The sequence below is a fragment of the Equus quagga genome, chromosome 20, assembly GCF_021613505.1.
Source record: "Equus quagga isolate Etosha38 chromosome 20, UCLA_HA_Equagga_1.0, whole genome shotgun sequence".
Taxonomy (NCBI): domain Eukaryota; kingdom Metazoa; phylum Chordata; class Mammalia; order Perissodactyla; family Equidae; genus Equus; species Equus quagga.
The window spans coordinates 15,794,125-15,816,452 of NC_060286.1; the positions used below are offsets into that span (position 1 = coordinate 15,794,125).

Below are 22,328 nucleotides of genomic sequence, written 5' to 3' on the forward strand. Positions count from 1 at the left end.
TGGGTGGACTTGCCACGCTCGTGGGCCGGGTGAAGACTAGGGTCTCCGAGACGCCCCGCCCCCCGCCCCACGCCGGGCGCGCGCCGTCCGCTTCTCCCAGGCGCCGGCAGGAGGCGCCCGCGGCGGCCGAGGCGCTGCGCGCGCCCGCGGGGAGCCGGCCCCGGGGCGGGGGCAGAGGAGAGGAGGAGCCGGAGGGGGCGCGGCTTGCTCCCCGTCCGTCCCGGGCGCCGGGCCTCCTTCTCCGCCTGGCCCAGGGCTGGCGGCCGCGGGGGTCGCGGCGGCGGCGGCGCTGGCGGGCCGCGGGCGGCGGGGGCCTGGCTCTGGCTCGCGTGTCAGGAGACAAGATGGCGGCGGCGCCCTGGAGGCCGGTCTCCTCCTCTTCTCCGTTCTCCTCCGCCCCGCCGCTCGCCGCCTCCTCCCCGGTCTCCTCCTCCTCGCTCGCCGCCTCCTCCTCCTGCAGCAGCCCTAGCGACCGCCGGAGCGCCGGCCCGCTCTCCCGGAGCTCCGGAGGCGGATAGACGGGGCAGCTGCGGGCTCCGGCGCCCGAGGCCGAGCTGGGGCCGGGGCGGGGCCGGCGGCGGCGGCGGCGGCGGCGGCGCCGGGCTGGGATGGGGTCGCAGACGCTGCAGATCCTCCGGCAGGGGGTGTGGGCCGCGCTCAGCGGGGGCTGGTACTACGACCCGCACCAGGCCACCTTCGTGAACGCGCTGCACCTCTACCTGTGGCTCTTTCTGCTCGGCCTGCCCTTCACCCTCTACATGGTGAGTGTGGGGGCGGGGAGAGGGTGGCTCCTGCCCTGCCCGCGGGCGGGGAGCTGCGGCTGTCCCGGGCCCCGCCGCCCGCGCCTCCCTGGCTCCGGGCCGGGGGCGCGCCCTCTCCTCTGCCCGGGCCGCGCGCCCCGCCGCCCGCTCGCGCTCGCGCTCCCCTCCCCCGCGACTCCCCGCTCTCCGGTTTTTGGAGGGCTATCCCCCAGGTCAGTGACGACCGGGGAAACGGATCAGCCGCGGCCCCCCGCCCGCCCCCGCGCGCCCAACCCGTTTCCTGGGAAATAGTCGCTTCCTAGGCCCCTTCTTAGGAGGACCCGAACCTGTAGCCTCTGCAGCCGTTCCACCCGGGGGGGAGAGCCCGAGTGGGGTTCCCTGCCCTTAGGGTTTGGTGGAAGGCGCCCAGCAGGCTGCTCCGAGGGGGGCGCCGCATTCATCCTTGGCACGCACGCTTCTGTGCGCTCCGTTCCTCGGGCGCGGGCACCCCCTGGGCACTCCGTGCACCTCAGGCGGCTTTCCCTTCTCCTCTCCGGGGAGTCCCCTCCCTCCACCTCGCCTCCGATCCGCTTGCGGGGCCTTGGGAGAGGGGAAGAATGCGTGCCGCTCCGTTTGGAGTGTGTTTGTGGGTCGTCCGGCCTCTTACTCGCTAATAGGTGGTGGTTGAAAACCTGGCTCTTAACGTTCCTGCCTCTGGAAACCTTTGTTTTTGCTCCCCACTGGTTCTTTTCTGTGCAGCTCCGTGGTCAGTGGCTGTGGTGTCGCCGGGCCAGCTCTGGTGGGGAGGGAGCGGGGGAGATACGGGGAATCTGGCTGGCATTTCAGCAGATTTGTTTGGGTTGGTTCAAGGCCTTATACTGATAGGGGAGAGGAAGGTGCTGCCTGTTGCTGAATTCAGTACGATCAGCTTCTCCGAATGATCTAGGTTTTTAAGCTATATTTTCCCTGAAAGTTATAAGCCCATTTTTAAAAACACATTAGGTTAGGGGTGGGACATTAGGGACGCTAATGTGGAAGAGAGATGATCCTTAAGCTTCAGTTAAGGATGGTCACTTTATTTAGGAGAATTCATTTGAATATATTTCTGCTAACTTTGTGGTTCTTCATGGAGCTATAAGTAAGGATGCTGGATTAGAAAATGTGGGAGTAGACTAAGAAGTGCCAAAGGTGAGGACACCCAGTTCTTTCTTAAGTGAAACTCATTTTCACTAATTGGCAGGAAAAGTGCCTGCCTGGGGGAAGATGTGCTAAATTTCACATTGTCAAGCAGATTTTAATTTTTCATTGACATTTTCTTGAAGGCACTTACTGCTTGAGGTAAAAAAGCCATTTTAAAAAAATGCTGCTGACTGATGATTTATTTTTTCAGGGGACTTGTTCAGTCTTGTCCCATTCTGGAAATTTATCACGAACTGTAATAATTTTCAATTAATTCTGGCCTAGAGAGTTCTATTTGCACTTCTCTACCTTCCAGGAACATGACATCATTAATGAACAGGTTAATTACTTTGGGTGTAAGAATCCTCAGGCTGGCACAGAGCTTTCATAGCAGATTTCTCTTATATCCAGGAGAATTGTAAATTTAAAAGTGAAACTGGTTCTTGAGATGTGAGGATTTGTTGCTGTGTCCCAGGGTGAGGTTTTTATGTTAGCATGTGAGCTGTGTTAGTGGCTAAGTCTCTTTGTGTAATTAACAAACGTTACTAAAGGAAATTCAAGCAAATGGAAAGGAATACATTGAATTTACTGCTTCATTTTGGGAGTTTATTCAGTTGAATTTAATTCACAAATAACTGTTTGAGTGTCTACTATGTACTGGGCAATTCGCTCGGTTCTGGGAAAATAAAATTGCTTCTCTGACTTTCTTGCCTCAGTTAATGGCAGCACTACTCTTCGTAAATCTTTTAAAAGCTCTCTTTGATTCTTCTCTCTCTCTCTCTTCACATCCAGTTCATCAACAGATCTTGTGGTTCTGTCTTCAAAATCTAACTAGAATTCTCCTAATGATCAGCATCACTCCCTTGGTAAAGCCACCCTTATGTCTTCCCTGGATTATTGTAGTGTTCTGGTGAGGTTTTACTGCTTCCATACTTTATTCTCTGTTCTCCATACAGAAATCTGAGTGGTTCTTTAAAACATGCCTGATCATGGCACTCTTCTGCTCTCAGAGCCTGCCCTCACTTGTGTCTCCACCCCCGTCCCCCAACACACACACATTTGCCTTCTTAAGTTTTTCCCACACAATAACCATATTCCTGCCTCAGGGCCTTTGCACTTGCTCTTCCCCTTCTGTCTGGATAACTCCTCCCCTCCAGATATCTGTATGACTTGCTCCATCTATTTCAGGTTTCAGGTATATGTGAGGCTTTCCCTGATAACCTATGTAAAATAGCAACTTCCTAGTTCTCCTACTTTCCTTCATTTAATAGCGTTTATCACTAATTGATATATATTTATTTACTTAATGTCTCTTATTATAATATAAGCTCTGAGAGAGAGGAGACTCTATTTTGTTCCCTGCTGCATTGTCAGGACTTAGATCAGCACCAAGCATGTAGTAAGTACTCAGATACTAAATGAATGATTGGAAATGAACAAGACACAGCTTCTTCCTTCACGGAACTTGAAGTCTACCTCAGGGATGATGGACAGTTACAAGCCTTAGAACTGTTGTGAAAAGGTAAGTACAGAGTGACCCTGAGCTTATAGTGGGGATTGATCGTCTGGGGACAGTAAGCAAAGAGGATTTGTGAACGTTTTAGGAAACGTGGTAGTACTACAGTATTGAGATAGGTACTTTGAAGGATACACTTGAAGCAAAATGCAACATTTCCTGTTCAAATAAAATCTCAGACAGTTATAGATTATTATTTGTATGCTCTTCCAATAGTAATTATGAATAATAATGACTTTATTAAGTGCGTGTGTAGGTTCTTTATCCCAAACCCTGTGTCCTCATTTTACTGATGCGGACACCTGAAGTTTAGTGGTTAGTGACTTGCTTTGTGACCTTAGGCAGAGAAAGCACTGGGATTTGCACAGGGATTTTGAAGCCATTGTACAAGCAGCCTTGTTCTTTTTTAAAGACCTAAAGTCTGTGAAGAGACAGCATGCTGAGTTAGGAAAAGTCTTAGGACTTTCTGCATAGGGGGCAAATGCTGTTTCTATTGGGAGCTTTTGTGGATACTTTGAAGGGTAGAATTTATAGTTTCTGCAGTTATAAAACTTAAGTAGTGAAAAGCAAGAAGTAATATTTCCTTGTACTTTCATTGACCTTTCTGTTTGAGCCCTCATCCCATTTTGTTTTGTTATAATTATTTTTGTACATGACATGTCACAGATGGTGAGCTTTGTGGCATTTTCATGTGGCGGAAAGCAGATTGGAATTGGTGTAATCTTGCTTTTTGAGTCTTGGCTCTGTTATTGATTGTGTGTCCTTTGAGCAAGACTTTCCACCTTTCTGAACCTTGATTTACTCGTTTATGAGATATTTTATGTGTATCTTGTAAGAAAATATTTATAAAAGAAATTATTCACCTTCAGAGTGGCCTTCAGTAAATGTCACGTGAAAGAATGGCTGATTAGCACAGTGTTAGGTAGCTCTGGGTTTATCAAGTCAAACCATTATCTTAATATACTGCTCAACATATTGTTTTCTTCCATAAAGAGTTATGTCCCTAGGTGATGAACTGTAACGTTAAAATCTATTTCCATCAGTGGTTCTCAGACTCCAGTTGACATCAGCATCATTGGAGCTTGTTACAAATGTGTACATGTGCGTGGTCATTCTGATGCAGAAGGTCTGAAGTGTGGCCCATTACTTTGTATTTTATAAGCATCCAGGTCAATTTAAAGAACTTGATCAGTATGCCCCTAACTCCCAGCCCTTCTCTTAAATCCAGCTGCCCTCTCCTCATATCCTCTTGGCTGTCACAGAGGCATCTCGAAGGTATCACGTCTAAAACTGTTCTTGGTTCTCCACTAAACCTCCCCTCCCCCCGCCCTCAACACTTGTTTTCTTACTCTGTCTGTGTCATCTTAGTTAATAGCACCGTCATCTATTTAGTTGCTCATACCTCACCTTATGAGCAAATCTTGTTGATTCTGCTGTCAGACTATCTCAGACCTTCCTCTCCACTTCCAAGTTCACACTGTTTTGTCTGCACTGCTACCGTAGCTTCTGTTCTTGCCCTTTAATAGCTCTTTCTCCACAAAGTAAGTCTGTTTGTGTCTTTCTCTGTTTTTAATGTCCTGCGATGATTTTCTTTTGCACTCAGAATAAAATCCAACATCCTAACCAAGGCCTCACTGAAGCCGGCTCCGTCCTGTCCGCAGTTTATGGTGCTTCTGTGACTTCAGCCCGCCGAGCTCGTTCTCCCGGGGTCTTTGCACGGCTGGGTCTTCTGAAGGGATACTCTCCCCAGCTGCTCTTTGCAGGGCTGGCTGCTGCTGGGTCTTTAGGGCTGGGCTGAAATAGCATCTCAGGGAGGCCTAACCTGGCAACCATAAATGGGTTCTCTCTCCTTTTTTCCGTCATTCTGTCCTATAACTTCATTCCATAGTTCTTATCACAAACGTGTATTTTTACCTTTATTTACCTTGTAAGTTCCATCGGGGCAGGGGTCATGTTTGATTTATTTGGCCTTGTATATCCAGTGTCTACTCTCGTGCTTGACTTACGTTAGGTTCTAAATAAATATTTGTTAAATAAATTTTTTATAATATGTGTGAACCTTCTTTAGACTTATCAGCTTAACTGATAGAGAGTCGTTGGGGGAGGGGGAAGTACTATGGTAGGCTGTATTATAGGTGGAGTCACATCGTATCTGGGGGTTCGCTTCAATATCAGTGTGCATGACACAAGTCAAATACAGAATGACTCTTGAAAACCCTTAAATCATTCAAAATGCAGCATGTATAGTTTTTTGATTATAAAACTTTGTGTAGTTAGGCATACACATACGTGTAATACACATGATATGTACAGTAATATATACTATGTAAATCTATGGAGAGATTATATTCAGAAACTAAATCTTTGATATAAAATTTATGAAGGTTTCAACTTTTTCTTCCTGGTTATCTTATTATTTTCTGTAGCTGATCTTTATCGTCTACAGAATGATAAGCCTTTATTAGTGAGGATTTCTCTGAGGCCCTCAAACCATTTTTTTTCCCAAAGATTTAAAAATACTTTAAAGATCACTGTAAACAAGATTTTGTTATGATGACTAAGACTGAAATTTTCGTGTTTTATAGTTTATATTTCCTTAAAAGTTTTAATTAAGAAAGTTATCGTATTATAAATTAGCAACTAAACATGATTATTTAGTGTTAGAGTATTTTCTGTCCCCTTTAGGAAAGTTTAATTAGTGGTGGATGGTCTGTTTTGACCTATATCCTGTGCCTTTTCTTACCAGTATTTTCAGTATTTGGTACTGAGGTGAATGTAATGTTTCCATAATTGGCTATGACACATACATAGTTCTTATCTCTCTGTCACCTATAATAAATTAGGGATAGATCATCCAAAGATGTTTTACAAATGAAGTTTCCAAAAAGGCAGCCATATTTGTCAACTTGTAGGAAACCTTGTGAATTTACAAAAATGTCAACTGATTGCTAAAATGATTTAGTGTCTTTTGTTAAAGATGGAATGTTTTCTGCCATTTGAGAAATTACTCCAAATCGTAAAATTATTTGGTAATTGAAAAAGTAGGAAAGTTTCTATTTCTTTTCCAGCCTTTGAATACCTAGATTTAGCCAGGTAGTTTGATTTCTTTAGCTGAATTTGCTGAAAGTTAAATTTTCCCAACATTTTGTTATGAGAATTTTCAGACATAGGAAGGTTGCAAGACAAGAATTGTATCTACCACTTGGATTCTACAGTTTGTTAATTATGTGTCTCCATCTGTGTATCCCTCTGTCAAGACCTTTTTTTATAGGGGGTGCATGTGAAGTAAGTTGCAGACATCAGTACAGGTCACCCCTGAGCACTTCAGCCTGCATACCATTAGCTAGAGTTCTAAAAGGCACACATCGCAAGTCAAAGTGAACCATTGAATGAGTTTTGAATTTTGATAAATGCATACACTTGTGCAGTGCAAACCCATCATGTTGTAGAACATTAGCATCACCCAAGAGAACTCCTACTTGCCCTTCCCAGTCGATCACCTTCAGTCAATGTGATTTTTTTTTCCGTCATAGGTTAGTTTATCCTGTTCTAGAACTTGATTTGAGTGGAGTCATGTAGGGTAGACTGTGTGTAAGTCTTTTTCTCTCAGTGTGTTTTTGAGATTCATCCATGTTGTTCCTCTTTATTCCCGAGCAGTCTCCCTTTGTCTGACTGTACTACTGCTGGTTCACCTGTGTCCGTTCTCCTGGAGAGGAGGACCTTGTTCCAGTTTTTGCTTTATGTAAAACGTGTCACCCCAACTTGAGGATGGGTCTTATGAGGACTCAAAGAAATTGGAAAGCTTTATTGAATATCAAAAACATTTTCTCTTCCCAAATAGAACGTTTTAACTTAAAATAAATTAATGATAATTGTATACTTCATCTCTTGTTGCAATTTTTGTAGTCTTTAATACTGTACTTGTATTTGCTCAGTATTTAGATTTTTCTCTGTTTTGTCAATGCAGTAGAATCTTTTTCTTCAACTTGATATGCTAAATCAGAATTATAGATAAGTAAAAAGAAGAAAATAAATACTAACTGTAATCCCATGTACCTAGTCTAACGTTTTAGTAACCAAAACGTATTTGGAGCTTGTAAATATGTGTTATGCTTCTTCCTTACCAAAAAATGGGCTCATAAAATTTGTATTGTTTTGAAGCCTCCTATTTTTGCTTTACTATAAATTGTGAATGTTTCCATGTGGGGAAAAAAAGTAACAATTTTATTATTTTTTTATTTTTATTTTTTGAGGAAGATCAGCCCTGAGCTAACATCTGCTGCCAATCCTCCTCTTTTTGCGGAGGAAGACTGGCCCTGAGCTAACAACCGTGCCCATCTTCCTCTACTTTATATGTGGGATGCCCACCACAGCATGGCTTGTCAAGCAGTGCCATGTCTGCACCTGGGATCCAAACTGGTGAACCCCAGGCCGCTGAAGTGAAATATGCACACTTAACCTCTATGCCACAAGGCCGGCCCCAAAAGTAACAATTTTAATAGCTCTGTTGTAGACCACAGTATGGATGTGTCACAGTGTATCTAATCATTTTCTTGTTATTGGTTATATAGGTTGTAGTTTTTAGCTGTTTAGAAAACGCTAGAGTAACTGTTCTCATAGTTAAATCTGTGTAGTACTAGTCTTTGTATCAATTCCTAGAAGTAGACTTGTTGGATTAAAAGTTATGCATATTTTTGTTTGATAAATAATTATTCATTTTACAAACATTGAGTGAATCTTTATATTGAGAGAGAAAATGAATGAGAGAATGAGAAATTGATAGATAATAATGCAAGTTTCCTGAGAAGGCAAAATAGGTTTGTAGTCCAGAGAGCACAGGTAGTAATCGTCCTCAGAAAGAGGGAGGAGGTAAGGATGAATGCTGATGGAACAAGGGATAAACGACTGGTGATGGAAGTTGTGGTAGATCTTTTATGATTTCTGCAAGCTCCTTCAAATACAGAGTGAATGTTTTCTGCTGACACTGAGGGGGAGGTCAGGAGGACATTCACGTTTTGAGGGGGATCTCCAGAACGTGAAATGCTATCCTAATTTTTGGAGAATGGGAAAATGAACTCACTAGCAAGGATGGTAGGATTGCCGGGTAATTTTGAGGGAACCTTTGAGGTTGGAGAACATGAGTTCAGAGTGTTGAAGAGGACTGTTCAGGAGAGAAATTTGGGGTAAAATTTACTTGGAAGTTATCAGCTTTGTAGGGGATAATCCAAGCCAGAAAGTAGGTAAGATCTGGGGAGAACGTATGATTCATTAAAAATAAAATGGCTTGGGCAGAACTCCCAAGACCCAATAGCAGTTAAACGTCATCAAAGGAGACAAGAAAGGTAAGAGGAAAATGAAGAGAGGAGCCTGGTATAGGATCCAAGGAAAGAGAGTATTTTGAAAAGAAGAAAATGGTCAAAAATGCCAAATGGACCCCCCAAAAGGTAGTACTAATTTAAATTTTCATCAACAGGATTGAGAGTTCTTGTCTTGCCCTGCCCACTCAACACTTTTTAAAATAGTGTGTTACTGTTGTGAATTTCTTATTCAGTGAAATATTGAATAAAACTATTTTCAGCAATATTCTGCTTTTGATAATAGGTGGAATTTCCCTTAAAGTACCTTTTTTTGTGTGGTGAGGAAGATTGGCCCTGAGCTAACATCTGTGCCAGTCTTCCTCTGCTTTGTATGTGGGACACCACCACAGCATGGCTTGGTAAGCAGTGTGTAGGTCTGCACCTGGGGTCTGAACCTGCAAACCCTGGACTGCCCAAGCAGAGAGTATGAACTTAATCACTATACTACCAGGCCGGCCCCTTAAGAACTTTTTAATTCAAACTTTTCTTAGTGCAAATTAAGGATGTTTACCGCACTAACATATATCACATAAATTTTATCTGGTTTTTCCTATATTCTGTGTTCAGGTAATTTTCATAGCAGGTAACTGATAAACAAGCAAAAATGTTTCTTTAAGAGGAGGTTGATTGCTTCTCTCTCTTATTTAATCTGGGTTAAATCAAACCGTTTTCCTGTGTCTGCATAGCTGGGGAAGGCGGAGAATTGTTTTGTGGGTGGGCTGGGACACCTGGGACTCCTGGGAATAGTAACACTGGAATAGCATAGAGTGATGGCATGGGAAAGGGCAGATTACAGCAAATATTCTGTAGATTTTACTTCTGTAGCATATTGATGAATTTTACCAGATCTCAGTGAAATAAGTAGCTACTGATTCTGATTCCTTGGTTCCTCTGCCTGTCCCCCAAAAGGTTGATTAAATGCTTACTTTAGTAGAATTGTTAAACAGTTCAGACTTTCCTTCTCTTTCTTTATCGTTAGAACCTGGGGGTTGCATCTTTTGCAACTTGTACCGTTGGTGCTAGTCTCTGTTGCTTCTATTATGATAAGAAAAAAAGAAAATCTAGGGAAAAGCAAGCCATTTCCTTTTGAGGTTGTAAGGAAAAAAAAGTCTTATTCTGTGGAGCTTTGTACAAACCAAATAGAACCCTGGGTGCCAAGTGCCCTGAGAATCGGCGAGAAGATTAGTCACAGATTTGAGAAGCTTGAATCACGTCTATCTGGCTGTTTTCCTTCTGCTACCCGTCTTCACTCCCAGTGCTGTCTAGACATAAACTAAACAGATCCAACCACCATAGTTACCATCTTTAAAGCTTTATATTTTGAAATAATTTTATATTTACAGAAAAGTTGCAAAAATAGTAGAGTTGTTGTATACCCTTTGCCCAGCTTCCTCGAATATTAAAATCTTACATAACCGTGGCACGTTTATCAAAATGAACTTAACATTGGTACAGTACTATTAATGAACTATGCACTTTATTTGGATTTCACCAGTTTTTCCTGTAGCATCCCTTTTCTGTTTCAGGATCCAATCCAGGATAATATACGTATTGCGTTTAGTATCATCACCTTTAATGTGGTTTTCTTACTGTTTTCCTTTACCATACTGGGATTCTATTCTTTAGGAATTTTACAATTTATAACAATTTATCAAATTGTGTCTTTTAAGAAAAATTAGTACAAGATTTTATGTTGGTGATAGATACATTTTAGGTGTACAAAAGAGGATATTCTGAATGATTTTTAAATCATGCATTGACCGTTAACCTATGTTAGGCTATTTTAAAATTGAGAAATCTTATATAGGAAGAACTGTATGAAATAAAATAATTCTAAAGATAAAAAAGACGTTAGACCTCATTCACAGCAGCATGGACACCAGTGTCTTAGCTTCCTATTTAATGCTGTTTTTCCTGATTTATAAATTAGAGGCCGTGAGACAAGTAACTATATTACCAGGTAGAATATGACTAATCCCTTATGTGTCATAAAGTGTTCAGGAATTGGAAGGAGGATGCCTTTATTTCCTAGAAGGCTTTATGCAGAGGAAGATTCATACATTCAAAACATTTACTATATGCCGTTATGTTATAGTGCCGTTATATAGGCACTATATGGTAAAGCCCTACGATGGGGGACCTTTATGAGTTTGTTGTTTGTGCTGAAACAGTATTTCCCATAATTTTCCCACCAGGCAAATGAATGTTCTGGGGAAAAGTCTGTTTCTTAAAAGAATGTATGTTCTTGGGTGTAGTGGTTTGCTCTGCTATCAAGTATTTTATTGTAATATATCCAACATGTTAAAGCTTTCTCAGTGAATTATTTTTTAACTTCTCAGAATATTATTTATGTCCACTGATCGTATGTTTCCGGTAAGTATCTAGAATGGTTAAAAGAAAGTACCATGTAAAAACAAACAGGAAAACCTCGGTAAACCAATTATCATTTGCACTAAGCAGTATTTTTATTTATGCCACAATGTACATTACAAATGAAGCATCATGGATGATTTCCACAAGCATCACCGACCCTTAAGACAGAACCCACGTGAACTTTGCAGGGGCATAAAGTGGTTTGGTTTTTTTTTTTTACGTTTTAGTAATCCTCAATTTAAAGGTTTTTTTTAAAGTGAGAATAAATATGGCTAATCTAAATAAAATTATATCATCAAAAAGTCTTACTTTTTTTCAGTCCTTTATACCACAGGAATATTGAAATATATAGTATGTGCTATTGAAGAATAAGCATAATCCCTATTTCTTAAGATTTTCAAATAAACAAGAAAGTTGAAAGAATAATACATAATTCCCCATATCTCCACCTAGATTCAACAATTCTGAACCTTTTAAAAAAATCATATTTGCTTCACCTGTATGCGAATGCATGATATGTGTCTATCCATTCTCTCACGCACACCTGATACATCATGACACTTCACCCTTAAATGCTGCAGGCTTCATCTCCTGCATAATCTTAACACCTTTATCACATTGAAGACAATAATTCTAGTATCTAACATCTAGTTAATATTCAAATTTCCCCACTTATCCCCAAAATGTCATTTATAGCCAGTTTTTCCAAACTTGGGATCCAGTTAGAGTTTAGTCATTTCTTCCCCATCCAATTGACTTTTTTTTTTTTTTTTAAAGATTTAATTTTTTTTCCTTTTTCTCCCCAAAGCCCCCCGGTACATAGTTGTATATTCTTCGCTGTGGGTCCTTCTAGTTGTGGCATGTGGGACGCTGCCTCAGCATGGTTTGATGAGCAGTGTCATGTCCGCGCCCAGGATTCGAACCAACGAAACACTGGGCCGCCTGCAGCGGAGCGCGCGAGCTTAACCACTCGGCCACAGGGCCAGCCCCACCATCCAATTGACTTTTAAAAAGTCTAGGCTAATTATCTTATGGAATATTCTATGTTGTGGATTGGTCTGATTGTGATGTCGTTTTTTTTCCTCTCTGTTCTCTGTAGTTCCTGTAAACTTAAACCTTGTTTTATTGTCCAAAGTTATAGTTCCTAGAATTCACAAATTTTAACATGATTTTTAGCCTGATTCGTGTTCTACTGCTAATTTCCCTTCCATTGTTGCTTTGCTGTGGGTTTGGTAATCTTATACAATTTACAGATGTTTATAGCGTCGTTTCTGTTCCCATCGTTGTGCGGTGTCAGTGTTATTCAGGCTGTCGCTGTGTATGTATTTTGCTTTCTTCCTTGTTAAAGACATATCCATAGGAAGAATAAGGAAAAGTCACAGTACCTAAAATCACCAAGTGCACCACATAGCTCTTCACGGCATTCTAGGTGTTGACACGTGGCTTCCAGCTAATTATAACTTGATGTGTTTCTGCTTACTAATAAGGGTGAGGAGAATTGAATTCTCTGTGGGATGATTTCAAACTACATGCCTTCCACTCTTCTGCTTGTTCTGACTCCCTGCTCGTCTCTTTTCCTTCTCCTGTAGCAGCGTGCATATCACAACATAGATTGGAGTGAGGCTAATGGAGGGATAATCCTGAATCTGCCTTTTTTTTTTTTAAGGAAGTTATTCAGCAGCTTTGGAAGATTACTAGGAATCCTTTTTATATTCTTTACTACTGTCTGTCATGATACTCCACTTGAAAATCGCTGGCCTGTTGTGTGTGACACAGGCTTCCACACAGGTGATAGGTGGGACAGAGCTCTCATTACCTTTCTTTAAAAAAAAACAAAAAAAAAACCATCATCTAATAACGGGCAATTAACTTGCCTGAGGTCCTATTTTGATCCACTGCAATAAATCAGTATCTGGGGGGAGATTCTGGGCATGTGTATTTTGAAAAACAACTCTCCCTAAATATACCAACAGAAGAAAGCCCGTGGGTGGTTCTGATGGACGCCTCAAGTTACAGTCACCGCCTGGGAGGTCTGTCTGTTATTTGTGAATGTCGGAAAACAGCTTGTTGTTCTGGCGGGGGGGGGTTTAACTCATCTGCTTTTTTCAGCAGTCAATAAATTACTGAATAACTTTGATTCTGGCTACAGTGGAGACTTTTATGGTACTGATAATAGTAATGCTTATATAAGCACTTTTTACCCATTATAGTATATTCCTCAAGAATTTTACCCCCCAGTTAAAAAACCATTATTAAATTTTTTATCATAAAAATCATACTAGCTGTAGAAACTGTTCCAGGCAGTACTCAAGTATATATAGTCCAAAATAAAAGTATTTATAGTCCAAAATAAAAGCAAACAATACTGTGATGCACATTTGTATGTGTAAGATTTTACTCATGGGAGTTTATAGCATAAGTTTCTTGAAAAGAAATTGCTAGTTCAAAGAGTAGGCACATTTAAAATTAAACTAGATGTTGTCAAATTACTCCTCAAAAAAGGTTATACCAGTTTATGTTCCCACCAGTGAACGAGAGGACCTGTTTCCTTTTGTTCTCACCAACGTTGGTTATTGTGGATCTTTCACTGTGGTAGTGTAAAGTGACATCTTGTTTTAATCTGTTTCCTTAATAATAAGTTCTTTCCATATTTTTAAATATGCTTAGTAGACATTTATGTCTATGTGTGAGGAAAGTTGGCCCTGAGCTAACATCTGTTGCCAATCTTCCTTTTTTTTTTTTGCTTGACGAAGATTGTTGCTGAGCTAACATCTGTGCCAGTCTTCCTCTGTTTCATGTGGGATGCTGCCACAGTGTGGCCTGACGAGTGGTGGTAGGTCCACACCCGGGATCCGAACCTGCAAACCCTGGACTGCCGAAGCAGAGCACGAGAACTTAACCACCAGGCTGGCCCCTCTGTTTTTTCACTTTTAACTGCTTTTTGTATCCTTATCTCCTGTGTTTTCTTCTAGGAGTTTTATGATTTCGGGTCTTATATTTAAGTCTTTAATCCATTTTGAGTTAATTTTTGTGTATGGTTTATGTTAGTGGTCCAGTTTCATTTCTTTGCATGTGGCTGTCCAGTTTTCCCCGCATCATTTATTGAAGAGACTGTCCTTTCCTCACTGTATATTCTTGGCTTCTTTGTTGTAAATTAATTGACCATATATGTGTGGGTTTATTTTTGGGCTCTCTATTCCTTTCCATTGATCTATGTGTCTATTTTTATGCCAGTACCATATGGTTTTGATTACTATAGCTTTGTAATCAGTTTGAAATCAGGGAGCGTTATTCCTCCAGCTTTGTTCTTCCTTAAGATCACTTAGGCTATTCGAAGTCTTTTGTGGTTTCATACAAATTTTAGGATTGTTCTGTTTGTGAAAACTGCCGTTAGAATTTTGATAGGGATTGCATTGAGTCTTTAGATTGCTTTGGGTAGTATGGGCATTTTAACAGTATTAATTCTTCCAATCCATGATCATGGGTTATCTTTCCATTTATTTGTGTCTGTAGTTTCTTTCATCAACGTCTTATAGTTTTCAGCGTACAGGTCTTTTACCTCCTTGGTTAAATTTATTTCTAGGTATTCTTTTTGATACAACTATAAATGAGATTGTTTTCTTAATTTCTCATTCTGATAATTTGTTATTAGTGTATAGAAACACAACAAATTTTTGTATATTGATTGTGTCTCTTGCAGCTTTACTGAGTGAATTTATTAGTTCCCATATTTTTTGGTGGAGTCTTTGGGGTTTTCTCTATATAGTATCATGTCATCTGCAAATAGTGACAGTTTTACTTATTTCTTTGCAATTTGCATACCTTTTCTTTCTTTTTCTTGCCTAATTGTTCTGGCTAGGACTTCTAATACTATGTTGAGTAAAAGTGGCTGGAGTAGGCATCTTTGTTTGGTTCCTGATCTTAGAGGAAAAGCTTTCAGCTTTTCACCATTGAGTATGCTATTAGCTGTGGGCTTGTCATATATAGCCTTTATTATGTTGAGGTATGTTCCCTCTATACCCACTTTGTTGAGTTTTTTTAACCATAAATAGATATTGAATTTTGTTAAATGCTTTTTTCCCATCTATTGAGATGATCATGTGATTGTTGTCCTTTATTTTGTTGATGTGATGTATCACATTGATTGATTTGCAGATGTTGAACTAGCCTTGCATCCCTGGAATAAATCCCACTTGATCATGGTGTATGAGCCTTTTAATGTAGTATCAAATTCAGTTTGCTAATATTTTGTTGAGTATTTTTGCATCTATGTTCATCAGGGATATTGGCCTGTAATTTTCTCTTATTGTGGCATCCTTGTCTGGTTTTGGTGTCAGGGTAATGCTGGCCTTGTAAAATGAGTTTGGAAGTGTTCCTTTCTCTTCTGTTTTTTGGAAGAGTTTGAGAAGGATTGGTATTAATTCTTTAAATGTTTGATAGAATTCACCAGTCAAGCTGTCTGATCCTGGACTTTTGTTTGATGGGTTCAGTTTTTTTAATAGTTTCATAGTATTCCATTGTGTGGATGTATCATTTAACATGTTTTGTGCTGATAGACATTTAATTTGTTTGCAGCCTTTTGCTAACACAAACCATGCTTCAGTAAATAATTTGTACAAATGTCATCACACGTGTCCAAGTATGGTATTGAAATAAATTCTGAGAAATGAGATTGCCTGGTCAAAGGTAAAGCTTTTGTAACTTTGAAAGATACTGCCAAATTCCCCTCCAGAGGGGTTGTAGTACTCACTTTGCATGCCTGCAAGCAGTGTGTGAGAGTGCCGTTTATGCTCATGTGTGCCACAGCCTCACATATTTTTGCTATTTTCGTAGGTAAAAAATAGTATCTTAAAGTGGTTTTAATTTCTGTTTCTCCTACTTTGAATGAAGTTGAGCAGCTTTCCTAAGTTAAGGGTCATTTTTCCCCCATTTTTCTATGAACTGTTCATGTGCTTTATCCATTTTCTACAAGGTTGTTTTTTATTGATTTCTAAGAGCTTTTATATAGTAAAGATATTAGTCCTTTGCCTTTAATGTAATTGCAAACTTCTCATTTATAGTTTAGCCCATTCGGAATTTATTTTGCTGTAAGCACTGTATCAGCATCTACTGAAAAAACCATTTTTGACAAGCAACTGTCCCAATCAAACTAATTTATTAAACAATCCCATCTTTTTCTCAGTGGTTTAAATGCTACCTTTTTCATAATCTGAGTTCCCACTGGAGTATTTGCATTTTCTGTTTTATCAATATGTCTGTTCTTACATGACTACTATATTTTTAACCCAAGTTTCATCTATTCATATATCTTTCTTTCGTAGTAGTAGTGTTGCCTTGTTATTCTTTCTTCTCATTATTTTCCTGCCGTTCTTGCATGTTTATTCTTCCAATTTGTTAAGTTTCCCAGTGATGCTATTGAATTTTTTATTGAGTTTGTGGATTACTTTAGAGAAGGAAGTTTGACATCTTTATAAGATTGAATTAAGGTGATCATTTCTTTTAAAATGTCCTTCACTAGATTTTTTTTTTTAAGTTTTCTTTATGAGGGCTAGCTCCATGACCTCATGGTTAAGTTTGGTGTGCTCCACTTCACTGACCCAGGTTCAGTTCCCAGGTGTAGACCTACACCATTCATCAGCGGCCATGCTGTGGCAGCAACCCACCTACAAAATAGAGGAAGATTGGCACAGATGTTAGCTCAGGGCAAATCTTCCTCAGCAAGAGAAAAAAGTTTTCTATGTTAACTTTGCACATTTTCTCTTAAGATTATTATTATTAGATTTTAGTTTGCTTTTTTTTTTTTGAAGATTGACACCTGAACTAACATCTGTTGCCAGTCTTCTTCCTTTTTTTTTCTTCTTCTTCTCCCCAAAGCCCCCCAGTACATAGTTGTATATTGTAGTTGTAGGTCCTTCTGGTTGTGCTATATGGGACGGTGCCTCAGCATGGCTTGGTGAGCAGTGCCATGTCCGTGCCCAGGATCTGATCCAGTGAAACCCCAGACCACCAAAGTGGAGCACGCAAACTTAACCACTCGACTGCAGGGCTGGCCCCATAGATTTTATTTTCCTAACAGTGTAAATGGAACCATTTCTTCCACTATCTTTCTTACTAGTTACTGCTTTTATGTTAGAAACCTGTTGATTTTTAAGAAATAAACTTATTTTAGAATAGTTTTATTTTTATAGAAAAGTTGCAAAGATAGTGCAGAGTGATCCCCTATATCCTGCTCTGATTTTCTCCTATTGTTAACGTCTTAGATTACCGTGGTACATTTGTCACAACCAATGAATCAATATTGATACATCATTATTAACTTAAAGTCCATACTGTATTCAGATTTCTTTGGGTTTTCCCTAATGTCCTTTTCCTGTTCCAGGATCCTATCCAAAACTGTTGATTTTAATTTATTAATTTTGTAACCAGACTATGGAATTCACTTATTCTAATAACTTTTCTATTTATTTTTAAAAGGATTTTCAGGTATGCAGTTAAATCTATAAATAATAATTTTAACTTCTTTCCAGTATGTATACTTTTTTCTGTTGTGTAATTGCCTTGCACGCTGAATATATGGGCAGTCTTGCCTTGTTCTCTATTTTAATAGAAATTCTAGTGTTTTACCATTAAGCACACTAAGATTTTGTTTGAAATATAGATTCTTTTTTCTTTACCATGTTATGGAAGTATTTCTCTATTTCTCAATGACTTTGTTCATTCATGGTCAGACTGATATTCGCCTCTGTGTGTTCTGAGGTCTCGCAGGTCCTACCTACCTCATCTGCTTTTTTGTAGCTCATCTTTGGTTCCTCTGAACCTTTTCTACTGAGAGGTCTTTTTGTTTCCTCATCTTAGTTTTGTCACTACATTGCTTAAATGTTATTAAAAACGTCAAATAATTGTGCTGTTTTATGCTCATGTACCATCTACTTTCAAGTTTTCTCATTTGATCCTCCTCATAGCCCGTGAAAGCAGACACTGTTATTCCCATTTTACAGATGAGGAAGCAGAGGCTCCCAGAAACTAAATCACTGGCTCAGGCTTATGCAGATTGCCTCTGTCATTTCTTCCCTTTGACCTCTGGGCCACCACCGTAGTACCATAGTCACCCTCCACCAACCTCCTCCACTCAGTCGCATAAGACACTTTTCTGATTAATCTGCTCCTAAAAGCCTACCTGTGATTGATTTGAGATGAGCTAAGTGTCCCCTGATACTTTTCAGTGTGCATTCTGAATCTGCAACTCTCAAAGCTGCCCTTCCCATCACCATCTAATTATATCCTTAATCTTGGCTTCCCTTCTTGACCAGCATATTCTGTGAATACAGTGGAAGCCCATTATAAAGCACAGTGCTCTCCCGGGGATTTCATTATGGTCCTCGCATATACTTAAAGTGAGACAGTTTGTCTCATCATTTTGGAGGGAGGGGTTAGTTAGCCTTGTTCTGTGGCATGTATTATAAATGGATTTTATTAAAATTTAATGTCCTTTCACTTATTGGTTTATGTGGGGTTCTTGCCCTGCTGTGTTTATATAAAATACTATTTCCTTCTTGCCACTTTTGCTGTTACACATGCTCCTTCACTCCAGCTACAGAGATGCAGCATTTGCAGGCTGCTTATATCCTGTCCATTCCAGTTTTTTATGAACAGAACCTGGAATAGTAGTCCTTGTGAATATGTAAATAGCAGCAAGAGAAGCAATTGTTACTACTTAGCTGCATCTCTGTACAGATAGAAACTTTTTTCGGGAGATTTTAACCTAACTTTGGCATAGTGGTGCTGTTGGTTTCTAGAGCATACAGGCTAGGGATGGTGCTAAACATCCTATAATGTGTAGGACAGCCACCTACAGCACAATTTTCTGGCCCAAAGTGTCAACAGTGCTGGGGCTGAGAGACTTTGCTCTAGAGTCTGCGTTCTCAATGGATGTGATGTCACCCTCAAGGGGGTGAAAATTAGTTCTTGAGGGGGTGATGGTGGTGGTGAAAAAATCTTTTTATGTATAAAGTACAGGTGCACATACAGTACATACAGATATACAGTGTATCTGTGGTGGTAAAGTTTCATGAGGGAGAGTGTTTAGAAAACCTACATTTTTATGTGTTTTTCTTTTTCTCTCATACTGCTACCACACTTAGAACACTTCTGACACCAAATGTGTGGGGGTTTTTTCCCCACACCAAGCGGTTCTCTGAGACAACAACTGTCCTACAGTTTAATTCACTTCTGACACTGTCTACCTAGAGATAGCGTTAGATCCCACAGGTTAAGGGCTCAGTCCCCCAAGACTGCCCCCCCATTCAGATGTCAATCACAAGTTCAGGTTGTCACCTGTGCTTATGACTAATTAGCTATAAATCAGAGGTTCCCATGACCCCATCCTCAGCTTTGATTAAGTTGCTAGAGTGGCTCAGAGAACTCAGGAAAATAGTTTACTTACTGTTTACCAGTTTATTATAAAAGGATATGATAAAGGACACAGAGGAACATCCAACTGGAAGGGATGCAGAGGCCAAGGTATGTGGGAAGGGGTGCAGAGCTTCCATGCCCTCTCTGAGTGTGCCAACTCTCCAGGTCCTCCACCTGTTCACCACCCTGGAAACTCTCTGAACCCCATACTATTGGGATCTTTATAGTAGCTTCATCACGTAGGCATGATCAATTATTAACTCCATTTTCAGCCCTTCTTCCCTCTCTGGAGAATGGGGAGTGAGGTTGAAAATTCCAAGCTTCTAATGATTGCTTTGTCTTTCTGGTTATCAGCCCCCATCCGGGAGCCCACCAAGAGTCACGTCATTAGAACAAAAGACATTCTATCACCCAGGAAATTCCAAGGAATGTAGGTGTCAGGAACCAGAGTGAAGATCAAATATTAGAACAAAAGATGCTCCTCTTGCTCTTATCACTTAGAACATTCCAAGAATTTTAGGAGCTCTATGCCAGGAAGTAGGGTCAGAAACCAATATATATGTGCTTTCTATTATTTCACAGGGAGTGATGAGGAAAAAAATGTCTAAAAAGGCTTCTTTGGAGGATGAAAATGAGAAAAAAGTTGAGAAACACTGCCTTGGAGGGAGACTGTCTAGTGTAGTGGTTAAAAACAAGTCTTAACCACTGAAGTCAGACTAGATATAAATCCTTTTTCTACTACGTGGCGTATGACTTCATAGCCTCAGTTTTCATATCTGTAAAATGAACAGCAGTACTTTCTTCAAAGGGCTATGGTGAGGTAATCCATTTAAAGCCCCTGGTGCTTGGGAAAACACGAAATTGGTCATTCTTCTAAGAAGCTCAAGGAGAGAAGGGATCTTGTTTGTTGCAGTATTAGCATTCCTTAGGAGAGTATCTGGGACTTAATAGGTGTTAAATAAGTGTATGTGGAATGAATGAATGAAGTGTTACTCGCTGAGTTAAGTGTGTCAGAGTTGCCTTTATGGAAAATCAGGAAATGGTGGTCGTAAGACATGCTATACTCTCCTTTATTCTTTTTTTCTGTTACGCATCTTTCATATTTACCTCACCTTAAATCTAGTATGTAATGCATTACCTAATTTTCACATTTACTTTTAAAGGTAGAAGTGGATTATACAGCATGCAATACTGTCATTCTGTTTCAAGCAAATTGAGTGAGCTCAGGGCAAAAATGATGTATGGGTTCTGTTAATATACTTAGGAAAGCTAATATACTTTTGTAAATCTTGCTGATTCTCATGTTAGGATCTCAGCTTGCAATTTATGCCACTGAATTTTAGTGAAACGTAAAAATGCAATCAAACAGTAACTTTTGAAAATGAGATGTTTTTCTGTGTATTAATATTTTATTTTAAATTATTTATACTTGATCCTCATGGTTTTGTCCTTTGACTTAATATTTTTGTTATTGAATTAAATTATTTTGATTTTTAAGCCTTAAATTTGAGCTATTATTATTAATTTTGTGCTTGTATACTATATCTATAGGAGTATGGTTAGTAAGTGCAGGAAGAATCCCATTATTTTATATGTATTGGCTTATAAAATAATCTCACTGAATATATCCTGAACTGGCATTGTGTGAGGTACAGTAAAAAGATAATAAGCTAGGTGCTGTTCTTCAGAATTCAAGTCATGTTGACAGAGCTTTGTTAGTGAATTCCTGTTTTCACTTGTGATGAATCCTGAAAAATTGTTTCAATAGAATATATCAGAAACAAATGGAATAAAGAAATAGATCAAGCTATTTAAGTTGGGTTTTATGAGACAGCTTCCTGGTCCTTTTATTTACCATTTAGATGAATTGTTTTTATCAATTTACTGAGTTGTTTTTTATCAAATTACTTGAATTTACTTAGACTGATTAATAAAAGAGTGATTCATACACCGAAAAGTCACATTACTAATTTCCAAAGGGAGAGAGTAATCAAAATACTTGTTAGTGTAGGATAGCCCACTGTCTGTCCAGGATGTTTAGGTTTACTCAGAAAAATATATGCGGGCTGGCCCAGTGGCACAGTGGTTAAGTTCATGTGCTGCGCTTCAGCAGCCTAGGGTCTGTGGGTTCAGATCCCAGGTGTGGACCTACACACTGCTCATCAAGCCATGCTGTGGCGGCGTCCCACATACAAAATAGAGGAAGATTGGGCACAGATGTTAGCTCAGGGACAATCTTCCTCACCAAAAAAAAAAAAAAAAAGAAAGAAAGAAAAAAGAAAAACATATGGGGGCTGGTCCTGTTACCGAGTGGTTAAGTTCACATGCTCTGCTTCGGTGGCCCAGGGTTTCATCGGTTCAGATCCTGGGCGTACACAGTACACATGGCACTGCTCATCAGGCCATGCTGAGGTAGCGTCCTGCATGGCACATCCAGAGGCACTCACAACTGGAATATAAAACTGTGTACTGGGGGACTTTGGGGAAAAGAAGGGGAAAAAAAAGATTGGCAACAGATGTTAGCTGAGGTGCCAATCTTAAGGAAAAAAAAAAGCCTATGTAAATCATAACATTGATGCCTCTCAAGTTATGTTCTTATGCTTTCATTTGGGGAAGTTTTTGCTAAGAGAGTCCAGTCTCAGAAAATGCCATCTGGATAATATTGAAAGATGAATCTGTACCAGTCTCTTTATTTTAGACGCATAAATATCTCTACCTTTCTGTTTTTATTTGCTATTCTGACATATTTTA

At 40.0% G+C, this 22,328-nt stretch overlaps 1 protein-coding gene across 6 annotated transcripts in view; it reads left to right on the top strand.

Moving 5' to 3' along the window:
• Positions 1-462: 462 nt before the first annotated feature.
• PCNX1 (pecanex 1) overlaps positions 463-22,328 on the top strand; it is a 170,712-nt gene continuing 148,846 nt past the window's right edge. For all 6 annotated transcript variants that reach the window (XM_046647811.1, XM_046647814.1, XM_046647813.1 and 3 more), the window contains exon 1: positions 463-761. In XM_046647811.1, coding sequence (XP_046503767.1) covers positions 609-761 — 153 coding nt within the window. In that variant the 5' untranslated portion in view covers positions 463-608. The remainder of the gene's footprint in view (positions 762-22,328) is intronic.